The sequence below is a fragment of the Colletotrichum godetiae genome (genome assembly GCF_030913485.1).
Source record: "Colletotrichum godetiae strain CBS 193.32 chromosome Unknown BDP55scaffold_45, whole genome shotgun sequence".
Classification (NCBI taxonomy): Eukaryota; Fungi; Ascomycota; class Sordariomycetes; order Glomerellales; family Glomerellaceae; genus Colletotrichum; species Colletotrichum godetiae.
Genome location: NW_026851293.1, coordinates 114,812 through 131,733, shown reverse-complemented (window position 1 = coordinate 131,733; position 16,922 = coordinate 114,812). Strand labels below are relative to the sequence as shown.

The 16,922-nt window shown below is 52.0% G+C and overlaps 7 protein-coding genes across 7 annotated transcripts; 4 read left to right on the top strand and 3 right to left on the bottom strand.

The window, feature by feature from the left end:
• Positions 1 to 544: 544 nt before the first annotated feature.
• BDP55DRAFT_732102 (catalase-like domain-containing protein) lies at positions 545 to 2,330 on the top strand (the record flags this gene model as incomplete). Its single annotated transcript, XM_060579900.1, has 2 exons — positions 545 to 1,111; positions 1,167 to 2,330. 2 exons carry the CDS (start codon positions 545 to 547, stop codon positions 2,328 to 2,330), a joined length of 1,731 nt encoding a protein of 576 aa, XP_060425605.1.
• A 269-nt stretch (positions 2,331 to 2,599) lies between these two features.
• On the top strand, positions 2,600 to 3,821 carry BDP55DRAFT_771585 (uncharacterized protein). The gene has a single exon (XM_060581112.1). It carries the CDS (start codon positions 2,717 to 2,719, stop codon positions 3,677 to 3,679), a length of 963 nt encoding a protein of 320 aa, XP_060425604.1. The 5' UTR covers positions 2,600 to 2,716; the 3' UTR covers positions 3,680 to 3,821.
• Positions 3,760 to 5,957, bottom strand: BDP55DRAFT_752542 (CoA-transferase family III domain-containing protein). The gene is made up of 6 exons (XM_060580668.1): positions 5,655 to 5,957; positions 5,350 to 5,561; positions 4,563 to 5,281; positions 4,424 to 4,506; positions 4,277 to 4,355; positions 3,760 to 4,202 (listed from the first exon to the last, which is right to left on the bottom strand). Exons 1-6 carry the CDS (start codon positions 5,924 to 5,926, stop codon positions 3,840 to 3,842), a joined length of 1,728 nt encoding a protein of 575 aa, XP_060425603.1. The 5' UTR covers positions 5,927 to 5,957; the 3' UTR covers positions 3,760 to 3,839.
• A 2,253-nt stretch (positions 5,958 to 8,210) lies between these two features.
• On the top strand, positions 8,211 to 9,799 carry BDP55DRAFT_560151 (Na/H antiporter; the record flags this gene model as incomplete). The annotated part of the gene is made up of 3 exons (XM_060569963.1): positions 8,211 to 8,325; positions 8,465 to 9,630; positions 9,710 to 9,799. The coding sequence occupies 3 exons, from the start codon at positions 8,211 to 8,213 to the stop codon at positions 9,797 to 9,799; spliced, it is 1,371 nt and encodes a 456-aa protein (XP_060425602.1).
• Positions 9,800 to 10,227: 428 nt separating this feature from the next.
• BDP55DRAFT_732098 (cation transport protein-domain-containing protein) lies at positions 10,228 to 12,607 on the bottom strand (the record flags this gene model as incomplete). Its single annotated transcript, XM_060579899.1, has 2 exons — positions 10,228 to 11,048; positions 11,140 to 12,607. 2 exons carry the CDS (start codon positions 12,605 to 12,607, stop codon positions 10,228 to 10,230), a joined length of 2,289 nt encoding a protein of 762 aa, XP_060425601.1.
• A 547-nt stretch (positions 12,608 to 13,154) lies between these two features.
• Positions 13,155 to 14,531, bottom strand: BDP55DRAFT_732097 (MGS207 protein; the record flags this gene model as incomplete). The annotated part of the gene is made up of 3 exons (XM_060579898.1): positions 13,155 to 13,942; positions 14,023 to 14,305; positions 14,379 to 14,531. The coding sequence occupies 3 exons, from the start codon at positions 14,529 to 14,531 to the stop codon at positions 13,155 to 13,157; spliced, it is 1,224 nt and encodes a 407-aa protein (XP_060425600.1).
• Positions 14,532 to 15,144: 613 nt separating this feature from the next.
• On the top strand, positions 15,145 to 16,787 carry BDP55DRAFT_696690 (fluconazole resistance protein; the record flags this gene model as incomplete). The annotated part of the gene is made up of 4 exons (XM_060577599.1): positions 15,145 to 15,302; positions 15,376 to 15,832; positions 15,897 to 16,472; positions 16,533 to 16,787. The coding sequence occupies 4 exons, from the start codon at positions 15,145 to 15,147 to the stop codon at positions 16,785 to 16,787; spliced, it is 1,446 nt and encodes a 481-aa protein (XP_060425599.1).
• Between the last annotated feature and the right edge of the window lie 135 nt (positions 16,788 to 16,922).

The following is a 16,922-nucleotide window of genomic DNA, read 5'->3' as shown; positions in this document are numbered from 1 at the left end:
ATCCCAGCGCCAGGTTATCGGGGCAGTCGTCGTGATATCCATCCGGTGCCCTTCTTCACCATGGAGTTAATCCCGAACTAGGACCGTAGCTCAGAGTCGAAAAGGTGAAAAGTCGAAAAGTCCAGAGGCCAAGGAGGCTCCGTTCCAAGCGTCATCGACTCCTGCGACCCGCCCCTTGGAGAGCGGGTGCTAATGCGGGTATGGCCTAGTTCCCCATGCCGCTACATGCCGCCACGACTGATTGACAAACACTTCCCCGTCTTCAGTCTGCTTCGATGTAGTAATCTGCAGCTTGTGATTCGCCCAACAGGATTGATGGTATTGTGCCTCTAGAACTGCGTCATGGCATTGAGTTTTGATGGCGCTCTTTTTACTGTTTGCCCGTTCGAGCCCCTCCACATAAAATGCCCAAGCACCAGCGGGTGGCGGAACTGTTCACCAAGCTTTTCTCTTGTATAAGACCTCTCAACACCTTCTGGATCCCATGGAGATTGTTCAAAGAATCATTAAACATCCCATTGAAACTGCCCAAAAGACATTCAATATGGGTTCCACCGATACATCCTTCGCAGCCCACGTGGCAGGCCAGTTCAGTACCTACGAGAAGGACAGACAAATGACCTCCAAGGAAGCCATCTACAGCACCAGCAATGGCGTCCCGATGCCTCACCCCTATGAGACGCAGCGATGTGGCGAGAACGGCCCGTTGCTGCTGCAGGACTTTCACCTGATCGATCTCCTCTCCCACTTTGACCGCGAGCGTATTCCGGAGCGTGTCGTGCACGCCAAGGGCAGCGGTGCTCATGGCTTCTTTGAGTGTACGGATCCGATCCCCGAGCTTACACAGGCCGATATCTTTGGCACCAAGGGCAAGAAGTGTCCCATTACTGTGCGCTTCTCGACTGTTGGCGGCGAATCTGGATCACCGGATCTTGCCCGCGACCCCAGAGGTTTCTCTGTGAAGTTCAGGACGGAGGATGGAAACTGGGACATGGTGGCGAACAACACGCCTGTGTTCTTTTTGAGAGACCCTGCCAAGTTCCCCATGTTCATTCACACGCAGAAGCGTGACCCCCAGACGCACCTTAACCACATGGATGACTCGTTCATGGTAAGTTGAAGTCTTGTAATTATGCATATGCAACCTTTACTAATAAGTACCACAGTTCTGGAACTATTTGAGTGAGAACCCCGAGTCAATTCACCAAGTCATGATCTTGATGGGTGACCGTGGCATTCCCGACGGCTACCGCTTCATGCACGGCTATGCTGGCCACACGATGAAGCTCGTCAACAAGGACGGATCATGGGTTTATGCACAAATTCACATGAAGTCGCAGCAGGGCACCAAGTTCATCACACAAGAGGACTCCCTCACCAAGTCAGCCGACTACTCCGGCAAAGACCTCTTCGAGGCCATTCAGAACGGCGACTACCCCAAGTGGTCAGTCGAGATTCAGACCATGACACCCAAGGAGGCAGAGGATGCATGGGAGAATGACAAGATCAATGTCTTTGATCTCACACATGTCTGGCCCCAGGGCAAGTACCCTCTACGCAGGGTAGGCGAGTTCACCTTGAATGAGAATCCCCAGAACTACTTCGCCGAGGTCGAGCAGGTTGCCTTCAACCCTTCGCACATGCCCCCGGGCATCGAGCCCTCCGCCGACCCGGTCCTCCAGTCCCGCCTGTTCTCCTACCCGGACACCCACCGCCACCGCATCGGCGTGAACTACCAGCAACTCCCCGTCAATGCACCAAAGACTGCACACAAGATGGCCAACTTCCAGCGCGACGGTGCTATGGCATTCTTCAACCAGGGTGCGCGACCCAACTACCTTAGCTCTATCGATCCCGTCCAGTTCAAGGCGCGCACCGTCGACTTGGACAAGACGCATGGCCACTTTACCGGCCAGGCCATCACCTTCCTCTCCGAGATCAGACCCGAGGACTTTGTTGCGCCGCGCGCCCTGTGGCAGAAAGTCTGGGACGAGGATGCGCGTGAGCGTTTCATCAACAATGTTACAGGCAAGATGGAACTTTGCAAGAACCCTGAGCCCTTGAAGAAGCAGATTGCCATCTTCAGGGAGGTTGACCCCGAGATCGCAGAGAGGTTGGAGAAGAGTACAGGTATCAAGGGATACGATGGCATTGCCAATTTGACTTTCAACGGCACACACAACGGTTTCGCAAGGGAGAAGAAGAACAAGTATGCCAACGGTATCGACGTTACGACGTGCCAGAGCTTGACGGAGAACAACGGTGCGCCCATTAGGGGCACTCATCGCAACGTTGACAAGGTTGTCAACGGTGAGGGTACAAGGCACTGAAGATTTTCGAATTGTAGTAATAGAGATATCCACATAATGAGATGAACATGAGTTTTCTTTCCGTTATTCCACATTTTCCACTTCTCAGCCCGGTGTTGCCTGGATGCATCGGGGCTGTGCTGACAGTGTGTCACACCACTGTGTCGCTTGTGATTCGTCAAAAGGATCAAAAAATGAGCATGCAATGTGCCTTGCGGATAGCCGTACTCATAGTGTTGGTGTTGAAGATGGTTTTCTATATAGAGCTTGATCTGTCCGATCGATAAGGAGTGAATGGTTACAATCGCGCATCGTTTGCATGTGGTTTACTTCATCAATACTACAGCTTCCAGAAACTAGTTAGAATTGAGAGTTGCATCTCAGGGCCATTCCATCAACAAGACACGATGGAGATTTCATACGATGCAGTCCTAAGATCTTTGACTGGGGTCTCACAGGCTACTAAGGCTGCTCCTGATGAAATTCACACAATCAAACAGTTATTGTCTCCAGGCAATGAGAGCCTCACTGAGACCAACACCAAGCCTGACAGTCTATCGTTCCAAGGCTGGCAAGACTTTCTCAAGCAACATGCCACAGAAACCACCAAAACCACCCTCCATATGGCACTCGTCGCAATTGCAGTCTCATTCCTCCGCGAAACAGCCCGCCAAAACCAACCCGCCACAGCAGACGAGATCAACCAGTGCTGGACCATCATCCATGACGCCCTCACATCCACAAGCTCTTCCCAAACACAGTTCACTGCCGCTCGCAGCGCCCAAGGTTTCCTCTCGGTACCGCTGTGCAGCCTAGTCAAAGACGGTAGTATCGACGAGCTTATTCGCCTGCACGTTTGGATGCCAGACGGCAAGCGCGGAAACCCTGATTTTCACCTACACTCCCATCAGCCGTTTGCGCAGAGCTGGATCTTGGCCGGGCAGGGCGTGGATCACTCATACCAGGTCGACCCTGTCGAGGATCCCGCTGAGGCAACACATGCAGAGTATGCTCTTGCGTGGAACGATGGCAAGGGGGCAAATACCGCGTATAAGACGCATCAGGCTTCCTCTACGGTGCAGAACACGGGAAAGCTGTTTCGAGCTGTGAAGGCTCTATCAGAGACTCACACAAGGGGATCAACGTACACGGTTCCGGCAGCAGGATTCCACGTCTCAGAGGTTGCGCCAAATGCTTTGCATGCGACTATCTTCTTCTTCGATTCCCATCGCGGGTTCGTCAAGGATGCTGGAGTTCTTGGGCCGAAAGATGGGGACTCCTTTACCCAGCTGCGAGATCCGGCTGGGGTGACGCCAGTAGAGCTTGCGGAAGCGGTGTGCAATGCTCGATTGCGAGAGGCACATGAATGAGTGAGAGTCAACGATCTGGGTTATTAATACATTTGAAAGGGCACCTCATTTGACTAAAAGTCGTCCGTCATGATACTTGTAGCAAAAACGATTACGCTGTTTAATTTCATAAATCTTGTATTCAAACACATTTAATGCAAAGATCACTTCTACTAGACGCTTACTTCCCAACCACCTCAGCAGAGAGGTCCTCGGGCCAGACAGGCTCATCGACACCATTGCCTCTGGTTCCCACATTGTACCTCATCTCAATCGCGTTGTTGCCATACTGCAGAACTGGCTTGACAACCCAGAACGTGCCATCAACCGCCTTTGACGTTCGCATCTCAAAGAACTCGGGCTTGAAGAGAATCTGCGCGTCGTACTCCTGAAGCAGCTTCGACATGACCGGGACGTTGTGGGCCATTGTGTGGAAGTGCCGGAACACGGGCGAACCATGACGCTCCCAGACTTCCCTCCAGATGGGCTCCGGGTATGTGCCGCATGAGCGCACGAGCCATTGGGAATAGTAGTTGAGGGCGATCTACAAGTGCAAATAGCGTTAGCTGAAAAGCATTTTGAAGCCGAGATAGTGTTCATCAATGGAAAGAGACTCACATCGACGCCATAGCTCCCGCCTTCTTCAGCTCGCTTCATGAGCGCATCGAGGACAGCCGTACTGCCGCAGACACCAGCACTGGCTCCAGTTTTAGCATACTTCTCATCATGCCAGGCGAGGAGTTGTTTCCTGTGCCCATAACGTACCAGTAGTCCGAGTTTGGAAACACCGGAGTAACCGCCTCATCCAGGCCCATCGCCTTTCCGTACTCCAACGAGACACCACAACACTTGATCGCCTGTCAGTTAGGTCTCTAAAAGGACTATCTTCAGATATGTTACTCACGGCGTCACTGATTTGCTGCCACCCACCACGGCCCTGCCAAGGTCCATGCCATCCGTAACAGTTCTCACGGACGTGAATGATTCCACGCTGGCGATCCTTGACCAGCTCCTGGATCTCTTTGCGGCCAAATCCATGCCTCTCCATGGCACCCGGCCGATATCCATCAACAACGACATCGGCTTCCCTGATTAACTCTCTCAACTTCTCCTTGTCTCCATCCTTGGTGAGATCCAGATGACAGTTCCACTTGCCCCAGTTGAGATCTTGATGCAGAGACGACATGTCCGTGATCTTATCCGAGGTGACGCGCATGACGCTCGCGCCCATCTCTGCCAATTCGCGCGAGATGAGAGGAGCGGCGATGATTCGGGTCAAGTCAACAATCTTGAGGCCGGCGAGGGGCCTCTTTGCTAGCGAGGGAAAGCTCGAGTTTTCGGGCCACCAGGAGGCGGGCTGCTTTGAGCCATCCTCTTTGGCAATCTCGTAGAGTCCGACGTTGCTATTTGCTTTGCCGTGCTCACTTGCAAAGTACTCATCAGATGACAATGCGACTGTACCAGACTGCCGTGTCTTGTCGTTGAGCAGGGCATCCAGATCTTTGGAGTCCATCTCGGCAATGACCTTTTGGGTTCTCTCGTAGACCGATTCGTAGGTGTCATCCGCTGGGCCATCCTCGGGCAGGCCCAGAGCTTTGAGGATGGGGTCGGGGTTGATACCGCCTATTCAGTGAGCAAAGTATTCTCAAGGGAATTCACAACGGACAAGGTTCTTTCGGACACGGCCTTACCATGGAGTTGGTAATATCTTCCATCCTTCGTCTTGTGGATGTTCGTCACCAGAGCCCGATGCAAGCTCGCGGCGGTCCTATGCTTGTCCGTTTCCGGGAACATCTTCATAGCCTCGGGCACGAAGTTCATGAGAGCCATGGGCGTGAACTTTCCATCCTTTCCAATAAGCTGAGCAATCAAGGGCGAAAAGTAGAACAAGCTCGCATGGTCGCTAGCAATTCTGTCAGTCTGGCTATCATTACGGCTACAAGTGACCTTTTACCGGACAAAGATGTACTAAGGTCACTGGAGGAGGATTGCTTACGTATTGATCGTGACATCTGTCGGCTCCGTGTTGTACTTTTTCAGGATCAACCGATTAAGCATGGTTGCCTCGAGCGCTTTCAAAGCTGAGATGCTTTCGGCGAATCGCCAGTTGATTGGAACGCTCGGCTTACTTGAGCCCTCGAACTTGACATGTTGGCTGAGAGATTTGAGGTCGTTGGGTAGGTCCTTCATCAGGGGGTTGTTCAAGATACCGTGCTGGAAGACAGCCTCGGCCTCTTGAGGCACCGAATATTCTCCTCTTGAGCCCATGATAAGTGTCTTCACTTTTCGTCTCTAGTGCTTGAGGAATTGGAATGAGAATCGTGATATCGATTAGCAACCAGTCATAATAACGGAGGGACAAAAGGCTTATGCGAAAAGCGCGTCTCTTCAGGGTCTCTACCCATATCTTATACCGACGCTGACCATTCCCACCGACATTTTTCGAGCGTCAAATCAATCGTGCTGTTAGTCTTCGGGCCGTTACAAGTCCCCGCAATCCTGCCAGTGCGCTCTGTCGTCGACTTTGAGCCGCTGCCAGTGGGCGTCAGACCTCGTCTCATCGGAGCAGTATGCGAAGGAGCGATATGTGTGAGGCGTTTCGCTGCCGATGCGTCTCATCTTCGGCATCCTCGTCAAACATCCTCCGATCATCGGTCTGCAACATTGTTAGTAAGTGTGTAACCTAAGAAAAAGAGTCGTCGTTGGTGTTATCCTCTTTGTACGCACATATAAAGAGTGTAAGACCTGGGTTTCAGCGGCACATGCATCTATCTGCCAAGATGTGTAAGGCTGTTTTCGAAAGACAAAAATTACGTGTAGCCACATGTATTATCCAGGTGCTACTCAACAAGTGCAGGACTACTGAAACTAAAACTTCAATACTGCATGTAGGCATGTTCGTTACTATGCATGTCAGTTCGGTGCTGGAAAAGATGACGCTCGAAGGGAATCGAGTTTCCTTCAATCGTGCGAATTTGAAATTCCAGTCTTACCATGTACTGAAGCCAAATTTACCACAAAAACTTATCTCCTAATAGTAAGATGGGGAGAGATTGCTAGGCAAGCACCATCCTCTTGATGAATGTAGAGAGACATTGCAGATATCTCATCTCACTGTCTCTGGGCTGTTTTCGGAACTCACACTGCCAGATCCGCACCTGGCAGGCAGCGGGCAAGACGCAAATAGGCCAAACACGAATACATCCGGAAATGAAGCGCGATGAGAGCCGAATGAATCAAGAATTGCGGTAGCCTCGAATCTCGCGCTGTGGCAGCGCGTGTTGACGCTCGAAGGCAGACTACCGTCCATCATGGATCTTCATTTCCTGCGTCATCACAAAAAGGAGGCATGCTTATATGTAGTTGCAACTGCTTCATTGAGACTCTTCTCGTGGAAGCTTTCCTGGCTCACTCGTCAGTGATCGCTCAGCAGTGCTTCAACACTGTAGGCTCGGGGCCTTTTATTCCCGCAAAGATACGTTTACCTTACTTTATGAGGTCTGTTGTGAGTTGGTGTCCTCTCTTGGAAATAGATTCAATTCTTTCATACTCTCGAGCTACGACTACCATTACAGAGCTTTAGCTCATTCGATGATAGTCCGTCTGCGAGCAGATTCAATCCCACAGCGGGGTATGCGGGGAGAGAATGGGGTACCTAGTGAGCGGCGGCGGTTCTTCAACGGTTACGACGGCACTGTCTTACAGCGCTTATGGAGACGAAAACCATACATATGAAAGCCTGGAGGCGCTGGTCGAGGGAAAGAACCCAGGTATCCGTACTGGCAGCACATTAACGCATGACTGGACTCTGCAGTCTCAAATAACCGCGAACGTCTCAAGCAGATTCAAGATGATATTGTCAGAAAAGACGGCCAGGCGCTCTTCGCGGTAGGGTTGCAAAGCTGCGAGAACCCTGCCTGGACCCTTTTCAGAAAGTAGGGGATCATGGATGGCCAACAACAGGGGGGGCGCATGTCTGCGAGAAGGGGGTCAGGATGACTTGGCTTCAGCGGGCGCTACCGACATGGGCTAGCAGCTAAGCCTCCATGGCATCGAAATGCCTCATCCCATGGGTGAGAGGTGAGGACCGTAAAGTGGTAACGTGGGACTGGAGATCGAGGCTAATGAAGAAATGGATGAGTGGGCTTCCGTTGGTGGCCTCCTTCGTCCTTTCTTGCGGGCGCGCGCGCAACAACGGCTGCCAGATTTAGTGGATGTTGATTTCCGATCCGAAAGCCGCAGATGTTGATGTCTTTTTCAACTGTTGTGTTTTTCCAGATTTCGTTCTTCATACATCCAAGTTGATCTGCCCTTGACATACGCTCTCCCTCTTAGTTCCGTGATTGGTAGTGGTGTTGGTTCACGGCGCGTTTCCATACACGCGCCCGAGTTTGCAACCGCAGCGGAATCGGGTCTGGTCCCGTATGGTGAGGCATTTCCATTTCATGTCGCAGCCAAAGCACGCCCTGCCGCTTCTTCATCCCAAGGCCTCGAGATCCAAGGGCGAGACGTTTGGTGGGCGCTGCTCGTTTGTAGCACGTTGAGTGATATTATGGATCTTTCAATCACGAACTTCAATGTGGTGATTAGCGTGCTCGGCGGTTGGCTCGTCTTATTCGGCGCCTTTTCGTATCTCATCAAAGAGAACCTGTACCTCTCTGAAGCCCGTAAGTGAAGCACATCTTCAACTGGCCATTTCTTTCTCCTTTTTTTGATTATGGGTGCGAGCTACATGTACCTATCTGGCATGATCATAACAAAAAATACCGCGCAAGGAACCTTGCTAACCAAAGCTATTCATACAAGTCGTCTCTCTCCTTGGAGGCGTAACCTTCACCCACGTCGCTAAGCTCCTCAAGCCCGGCGAGTACGCCGTCTCCGAAGATGCCGTCGCCTCCGTGACCCTCGACTTCAGCCGCCTCGTTCTCGGAGTTCAGCTCGTTCTCGCTGGCGTCCAGCTGCCGAGCCGCTACCTCCGCACAGAGTGGAAATCCCTCTGCCTCCTCCTCGGCCCCGGCATGATCGGCATGTGGACTTGCACCAGCGCCGTCGTTTGGCTACTCGTCCCGGACCTGCCCCTCGTCCACGCTCTGGCCATCGCCGCCTGCATCACTCCGACGGATCCAGTCCTCTCCACCACCATTGTTAAGGGCCGCTTCGCAGAGGAGAACGTCCCTGAGGACTTGCAGCAAATCATCGTCGCCGAGTCGGGAGCCAATGACGGCCTCGGGTACCCCTTCCTCTTCCTCGCGCTCTACCTCATCAAGTACACCGAAAGCGATGGCAACCCAGCTTCAAGCGAGGGCGGTTTTGGCGCCGCGCTGAGCCTCTTCTTCGGGCAGACGTGCGTCTACGTCGTGCTCATGAGCGTCTTCTACGGCTGGGTCGTCGGCCTGCTCGCGCAAAGACTCCTCCACTGGGCCGAGCGACGTAAGTACGTCGAGCGGGAATGCTTCCTCCTCTTCCCTATCGGCTTGGCCATCTTTATCCTCGGGACATGCGGTATGGTCGGTAGCGACGACGTGCTGGCTTGCTTCATCGCGGGCAACGTTTTCACCTGGAACGACTGGTTCCGTCTCGAGACTGTCGAGGATCCCGTACAACCCGCTGTTGACATGATGCTCAACATGGCCATCTTCATGTGGCTGGGCGCTGTGTGTCCGTGGGAGAGCTTCTGGAACTCTGAGCTAATTAGCCCGGGTCGGCTGGTCGCGCTTGGTGTTATTGTCTTGTTGTTGAGACGTCTTCCAGTCATTCTTGGTCTGCATCGCTATATTCGCCAGATCCGAGGCCCGCGACAGGCGCTTTTTGTTGGTTATTTTGGTCCCATTGGCGTTTCTGCCATTTTCTACCTTTACGTCGGTCTCGAGTTCCTGGAGACTTTGACGGATGACCACGGCCAGCGGGCGGATGCTAAGCAGTTGGGCGAAACCATGCTTGTCACCATCTGGTTCTTGATCATCTGCAGCATTGTAAGTGATCTCATGTCAAGGCTCAAGCAGTCTCTGTACATGGACCTTTGCACGAAGATAATTAACTGACAAATCTCAGGTGGTTCATGGTGTAAGCGTACCCATCGCCAAGCTCGGAAAATCAACTTACGAGCGGTTCTTCCCTCGCAGCGTTTCTTTGCCCGCGTGATAGACCGACGACTAGCAATAGCGGCAACGTTGAGACGACGCTACGGTCCATGTTGACTATACATCCTCGAAAGCCTTTCCGTACGATTCATTTGGTCATATCGAGTCTTTTTTCCTTCATGTCGCATCGCATCGCATCGCGTCTATTGCCTTTAGATTGGTCCGCGCATTTGGTCTAGGTATGCGAAGATCACAAAGTCATGTGTTCTTTGTTTGTTGCATTGTTGGAAGCAAGCTTTCATGTTCCTGATGAGTCTGTTGCTGCTTACTTCACGCCGCATCTTCCTCTGTCAACGTCATCTCTTCATGCCTGTAGATATCATCTAGAGTACTTTTACACGTAGACAGCATCAATCCCACGGCTCATGGCAATCGAACACAAGAATTTGTCTAATGTTTCTACTAACCGTCCCTTGCGGCAACCTACTTCTACCGTTCTAATTCAATCGTTCTGCTCCTCCGTATCTGATGGTCCTCCTCTTCGTACCGATGGAGCTGCCGGCCTGGAAGCCGCACCGCGTGATCCAACGCCACAGGCAGCCCTCGATGCCTGCCACGCAGCATCACCAAACACAGAACGAGCTTGCTGCCGACGTGCCAGGCGCCGCAGAAGCTGAACGCATCAGTGGGTAGGCCGACCGATATTCCTACCGTACCGTATGCAGAGACGACTTCAAATATGATGTTGAATACCGAAAAGGTCACGGGATCCTTGATGAACTTTGACGTCTCGATAATGGTGATAATCAGCACAGCCAGGACCAACCACCAAAGGTCATGGGCAAGCTGTCCGCGTATTTGGTGACTGATGAAACTGACACGGCTCTCTCCTTGCTCGCTGCCGCTCTGGCCGAGTCCCGGTCCTTTCGGCGGCGTAACACCAACACCATGAAAGCTCATGAACGTGCTCTTGAGTGCGTGGCGGGCATCGGTTACCGGTCCCGAACGGCTCAGGCGACGTGCTAATACAGAGGGCCGGGCAGAAGCAGCGCCAATGCTAGTGGTGCGTGCCAATGTCGGAGGCCGACTACCTATCGGAAGCAGGGGAGTGCCCACCTCGGGGTCGATCTCGGATGTGCTGCCCACGTCGTCGCTATAAATGCCAAGTGACCGCTCCTCGTAAATATTAGAGTGGCGCATTGTGATGACAACGGGGTAAACCGAGATGTACATCATGATAACGTAGAGAAGCTGTAGGCCGATGAATAGACTTGAGATAGGGACGACGTAGAAGCCTCCGGAACGCACAGCTAGCCAGTATGTCAGTCAGTCCTTCCGTTGAACACTGGGATTTTCCAAAAGGAAAAAAAATAAAAGATAAAAAGTAAGCGAACGACTTACCAAGTGCTTGAAAGAGACCATTGAGCACTCGGTAGCCTGTGGGTATCTGCTCGATGACCGAGTTCCCAATGTTGAGAACCTCAAAGGCCACCCAGTCCACACAGTTGAGCCAGATCAGCATGAATAAAAGCCACCAAGAGGGTCGAGAAGGAAAGAGGTTGGTATAGACGCGGCGCGGATACTTCAAGATGAAGTTTAGGGTAGCTTTCAGGTCGATAAAGGCGTCTTCTCGCGTGGCCAAGTTCAGGAGGCGAAGAGAGGACCAAATGATAAGACGAAGGAAGAGGGGGTACGCGGTATTTCCCGCTAATATCAAGAGACCCATGGTGATGAGAACGTACGGCGCCTGTTGGAAAGGAATCATGTTGGCGTCCAGCAGCGACATGCCCGAATTGTTGAAGGCAGAGACAGCGTTAAAGATACCAAGCCACCACGGATTGATACCGTTAGCCCTCGCGGTATCGGGCATGTAGTTGTTCATCCAAGCCCCAAGGGCAAGACATGCCAGAACCTGCCATAGGAAGAAGTAGGCTGGTACCAACATGGCCAAGACCTTGAGGGCACGGTACTCGCAGCCGCCGAGGTGATCGCGCTCATCGCTGCTTAGGTCGTGGAATTGGCCGTGGCGGCCAGCTGAACGGTGCTTCAAGAAATTGCGAGCATCTATTTCGAAATTGGTCGATTCTGCTGGCGCATTGTAGGGCCTCCTCAATGGACGCGCCGTTCCGTTCATGTTGCCGTAGAGAGAGACTCCCGTCGATGTGACTTCGTCGGTGACATTGGGGTGCGGTGCTTCGTCAAAGGTGATGTGGCCCGGTGCCTGTGAGCCTGTACCTTCGGGCGCATCATTGAGCGTAGGCTGGCGATCTATGCTTGCAGCTTTGGCAGCATCCGCTCGCTCGTCGTCTGGGCGAACATCGCCCTTCTCCGAGTCGCCAGTCTTTGTTGCGTTCATGGACTGGTCTAGAAGAGGAGGGGGGGCTGTCTGAGATCTTCCAAAGGAGAGCGCCATTTGCAGCCTGGGCAAGTCGAGAGGCAAGCGCGGCAAACTTGGCGAAATGGTACTGCCCTGGCGACTGAGTTTACGCGCACGCTCGGCTCGGACAATCTCATCGAAGCGCTTCTCAAAGACATGTTTGCGGGCCAAGACGGTCCAGATGGAGACCCAAATGGTGCTGCCTAAGAGCAATAGAATAAACAGGAGTGTTTGTTGCCAAGTCGTTAGTTGGCTGAGATTGACGGTGTTGAGGCCTGCCTCGGTCATAGCAGACACAACGAGGAAGAGGCTATCGGTGTAGCTGACCGAAAATGCAGGATCGGATGAGCCCCAGAAGATGACAGACGTGATGAGACACACGAGGATGAAGTAAGCATAATAAATAGTGATGAAGTTTAGGGGTGGCAGACAGCGCCGCAAGCGATTCGAGAATCGCTCGAGCCACCGCTCGAGAGAGCTGATGGAGCTCATGCGAGGTGTCGCCAGATACTAGGGGAGGTTATCGATGATGTCGACTCGATTCAGGATGCATTAGGAAGAGATTCGAGTTGAGGTTCAAGATGGACGTGATGTGCAGCCAAGAGGACGTGAAGGACGACAACGACAGCGTCAGATGACCGCACTTGGCTGGACGCTTGACGTCTCAGGGCCGTCCCCAAAGACGAGTACGTATCCCTACATTGCTGATTGATGTGCCTGTTTCGCGCTACTTGAGACGAGCGGTGCAATGGTAAGAGACAAGGTCCCTCCGGCAGTCGGGCTTGCTCACATGAAATTAGATTCGAACGGGCGCACTTCCTCATGTTAATTGGGAGCTAACAGAGCTCCCCAGGCTTACCTCATCTTACTGTTACTTCACTCATTCATCTCATCTCACTCTCTCATCTCACTCGCCAATCTCTCAGTCTCATCCACACTACATGACTTACACCTCGTGCTATCTGACTTGGTCACTTGAGTTGCAACAAGCTAGCAGCATAAATCCCGATCAAATACTACAGAGCCTGATGATGAGCAGCTAAGCAACACCGGTAAGCCCAAACGCAGCTTGTACACCCATGCCATATCCTCCCCATCCGTTAAACCTTTCCACGAACGCGTCGGCAGCTCGTCGATACAGCCCGTCTGACGCCCCCCAAGTCTCCTCAACCACCTTCATCCCCCTAACAATCTTGGGGAAGTGCACATCAGTCATCCACTTGCTGTTCAATGAGTTCCTGAAGATAATGTCCCACGCAGGGGGTTTGTCACCCTTGGACAACCCTTCTTCCTTCCAATCGAGGCCTGGTCGAAGCTGTGCGACATACACCATAATCGTCCAAAGCCCGTACTGCCGCAACACCGAGACCTTCTGCTCATGCGACCAGAGGGGAAAGAGGACGCGCAAAGCATGCGCAAACGTTAGAATATGAGCCACGTAGAAATCGAACATGCCCTCCTCGTTATTGCGCGTTTCCATGAATAGCTCGGCCGCCATCTTTGCGCAATCCCCAAGCTGCGCGTCTGGATCCTCGACGACCCACGCGTTCCAATGCTCAACGACTTCAAATCTGAACATGCCGAGGAGGGTGAATAGGTTTACGAATCCTGGAGAATCAACGTAGCCGTCAAATCTCTTGTCACCACGGATACGACCAAGGACTTCCTTGATGCTTCTGGTCTTGTAGGTCGACGAGTCCAGTGGAGGGTTGTCCAGAATTTCGTGCGTAGGATCGTACTCGGTACAGCCCATACTCAAGGCCTCCGTGGCGACCTTTTCGTCATCGAACTCGTACGCGTAGGCAAGATGGATAAAGGGGTGGCTGACTATGACGATGGAGTGTTAGTCAGAACTATGGTCCATCACCACAAGTGTGGAGAGACAGCTCAGGAAGCGGAAGACTTACGCCCTCCAGAGAAACCATTGATAATTGGCTCAGGTCCAGCCCAGACATAGTCTTCTACGACCCTCCTCCAGTCTGCGCCATGTTTCGCAACTTCACCATCAAAGAATGCGGCATAGGCCGCAGTGTATGGCTTTTGCCCCAGAAACTTTCTCCAGTTGGACGTGGTGATCTCTTCGTGTATGATCCGCTTATCGTCAGGCTCCACCAGATTAGGGGATTCGACGTCGAAGATGTGCTGTAATTGCGAGTCTGTCGCGCCGAGAAGATAAGACGACCCAAGAGCCTGTCTCATAGTCATTTCAGCCTCCTTCTCAATCACTCATTTACACGTGAGTTTTCCTCATGAGAGCACTTACATGCGGCACATGATTATGCAAAATTAATCGGGGATCGCGAAGAATGGCGTGCTCGTTGTGGTTTCGATTCAGCAGTGTCTTGAGCTTGACTGATATAGGATCGTTGAGCTCCGACAAACGGTGAGAAAGAACCTTATCAAGCTTGATCGACATGATGACAACGTCGAAGTAAAAACGATGTGATTTATCTTTGAACCATAAACGATAACATGCTCGCTATCAATAGTCACCAACATTTCCTTCTCGACACTTGAGATAGTCATTTTATACTTGATATAACGTTCAGCTAATATCCACAGCGGCAACGGCCCGGACAATAAGTCACCCGGCCTCAATATCTATCATCCGATTGGAGTCTCTGTATGGGGAACGCGGATCTTAAATCATCCCCGCAATCAGAAGAAGCGATTAAGCTTAAGGAATGGGATTCGGAAACTGACGGTTAACCGATTGGGTTCGTGGAAATCGGGGAACGGACATCGCCATAACCGACATCTTGAGCCAAGAACCGGCACCACCCCGGAAATCTTGAAAAGGTCCGAGACTCCGACAACGTGCTTCGGCACAACGACGCCTCAAGGGCGAACCGAAAACGCCGCCGATCAAATGCGTAACGTGATGTGAAGTCATCTAGGAAACCCTGACCGTACCTCAGTTCATTCGAAAATCGGATATCTCCCCCCTATTCGTTCGTGAGTCTGATAGATATGAGTCTAAGAAAGCAGCCATGAGCAAGCAAACGACTCGACCCGGACCGGAAACCAATATGGCCCATGGTGATGCCACCGACGACAGCGAGACTGTAATGGTCAATCCCAACTTGGTTAACTGGGATGGACCAGATGATCCAGAAAATCCGATGAACTGGTCAAAAGGCAAAAAGGCTCTTTTCATCGCAACGCTTGGCTACATCTCAACTCTCAGGTATGGCTACCACTAAAGTCGTGCAGATGCAGACACAATATCACCTCACACAGCTAACTTAATACGGCGATAGCCCTCTTGCATCATCAATCGCGGCACCGGGGATATCTTCCATCAAATCTGATTTTAACGTCACGGATACCTACGTCGGGGCCTTCATGATATCTGGGTTTCTGATCGGCTACTGCTGTGGCCCGCTAGCAATTGCACCACTGTCAGAGATGTACGGTCGCTACGTTCTGTACAACGTTGGAAGTCTCGTATTTCTCATTTTCAATGTCGCATGCTCCGTGGCACCCAATTCGGGCAGTATGATTGCGTTTCGCATCTTGGCCGGCATAGGCGGATCTGCCCCGTTGACACTCGGGGCCGCCTCGCTCGCAGACACAGTTCCGAGAGAGAAGAGAGGAGTTGCCATGATGGTATGGACTCTTGGCCCGATGGTGGGCCCGACCATTGGGCCTATCGCTGGAGGGTACCTGTCAGAGACAATAGGTTGGCGGTGGTCTTTTCGGGTGGTGTCGGTTGCGGTAAGTTGATCTCTGGGTCACTTACACTATGCTCCTTTTCATCACGGCTAATATGACTGATAAGGCCGGGTTAGCTGCCTTCAGCACAGCATTCTGCATGCCTGAATCATACGCCCTCACTCTTCTCGAGCGAAAGACGCGACGACTCCGCCTACAAACCGGGAATCCACACCTAGAATCTGTTTTAGCGACTCACCGCAAGCCAAAAGACCTATATATGTTCTCCATACTTCGACCGGCAAAGATGATGTTTCTATCACCCATCGTCTTCTCCCTATCAGTATACATGGCGATCCTGTACGGTTACCTCTACCTGCTATTTACCACTTTCCCTCAGGTCTTCAAGCAGCAGTACGGATTCTCCCAAGGGTCAGCGGGCTTGGCGTACATTGGTATTGGTGTAGGGTCCGTGGTTGGACTACTGTTTGCTGGTCTAGTGTCCGATAAACTCGTACAAAAGTTGTCACTCAGAAATAGCAGGCAGTTTCAGCCAGAATATCGACTGCCGCCCATGCTCATTGGGGCTATACTGGTTCCCATAGGACTGTTTTGGTATGGCTGGACTGCGGATAAGCAACTCCAATGGATGCTGCCTATCATAGGAACAGCTATCCTGGGATGCGGAATTGTCATAGTCCTGGTAAGGACATGTACCTACAACTATCAATGCGTCATCAGTACTGACTTTTGTGTCCTAAAGATGTCAATATCGACATATCTAGTTGATGCATTTACGATATATGCGGCTTCAGCCATGGCAGCCGGCACGGTCACCAGATCATTGTTGGGCGCGTTCTTACCCCTGGCCGGTGACCGGTTGTACCAGAGCCTCGGACTCGGATGGGGAAACTCACTCCTCGGCTTCATTTCTTTCGCCATGATTCCAATCCCCTTGGTGTTCTACAAATATGGACAAACCATTCGGCAAATGAAATTCTCCAACATCGACTTCTAGTTGGGAGGAATGCGCATTCGGAGGTCTTTGAAGAGAATGATGAGAGAGGGGCAGCTCTTTACGTAGCAACATGCTACTCCCTTCTCATCAGAGCTTTTCATCGTTAATTCCGATTTCAACACCATAATGGTATAA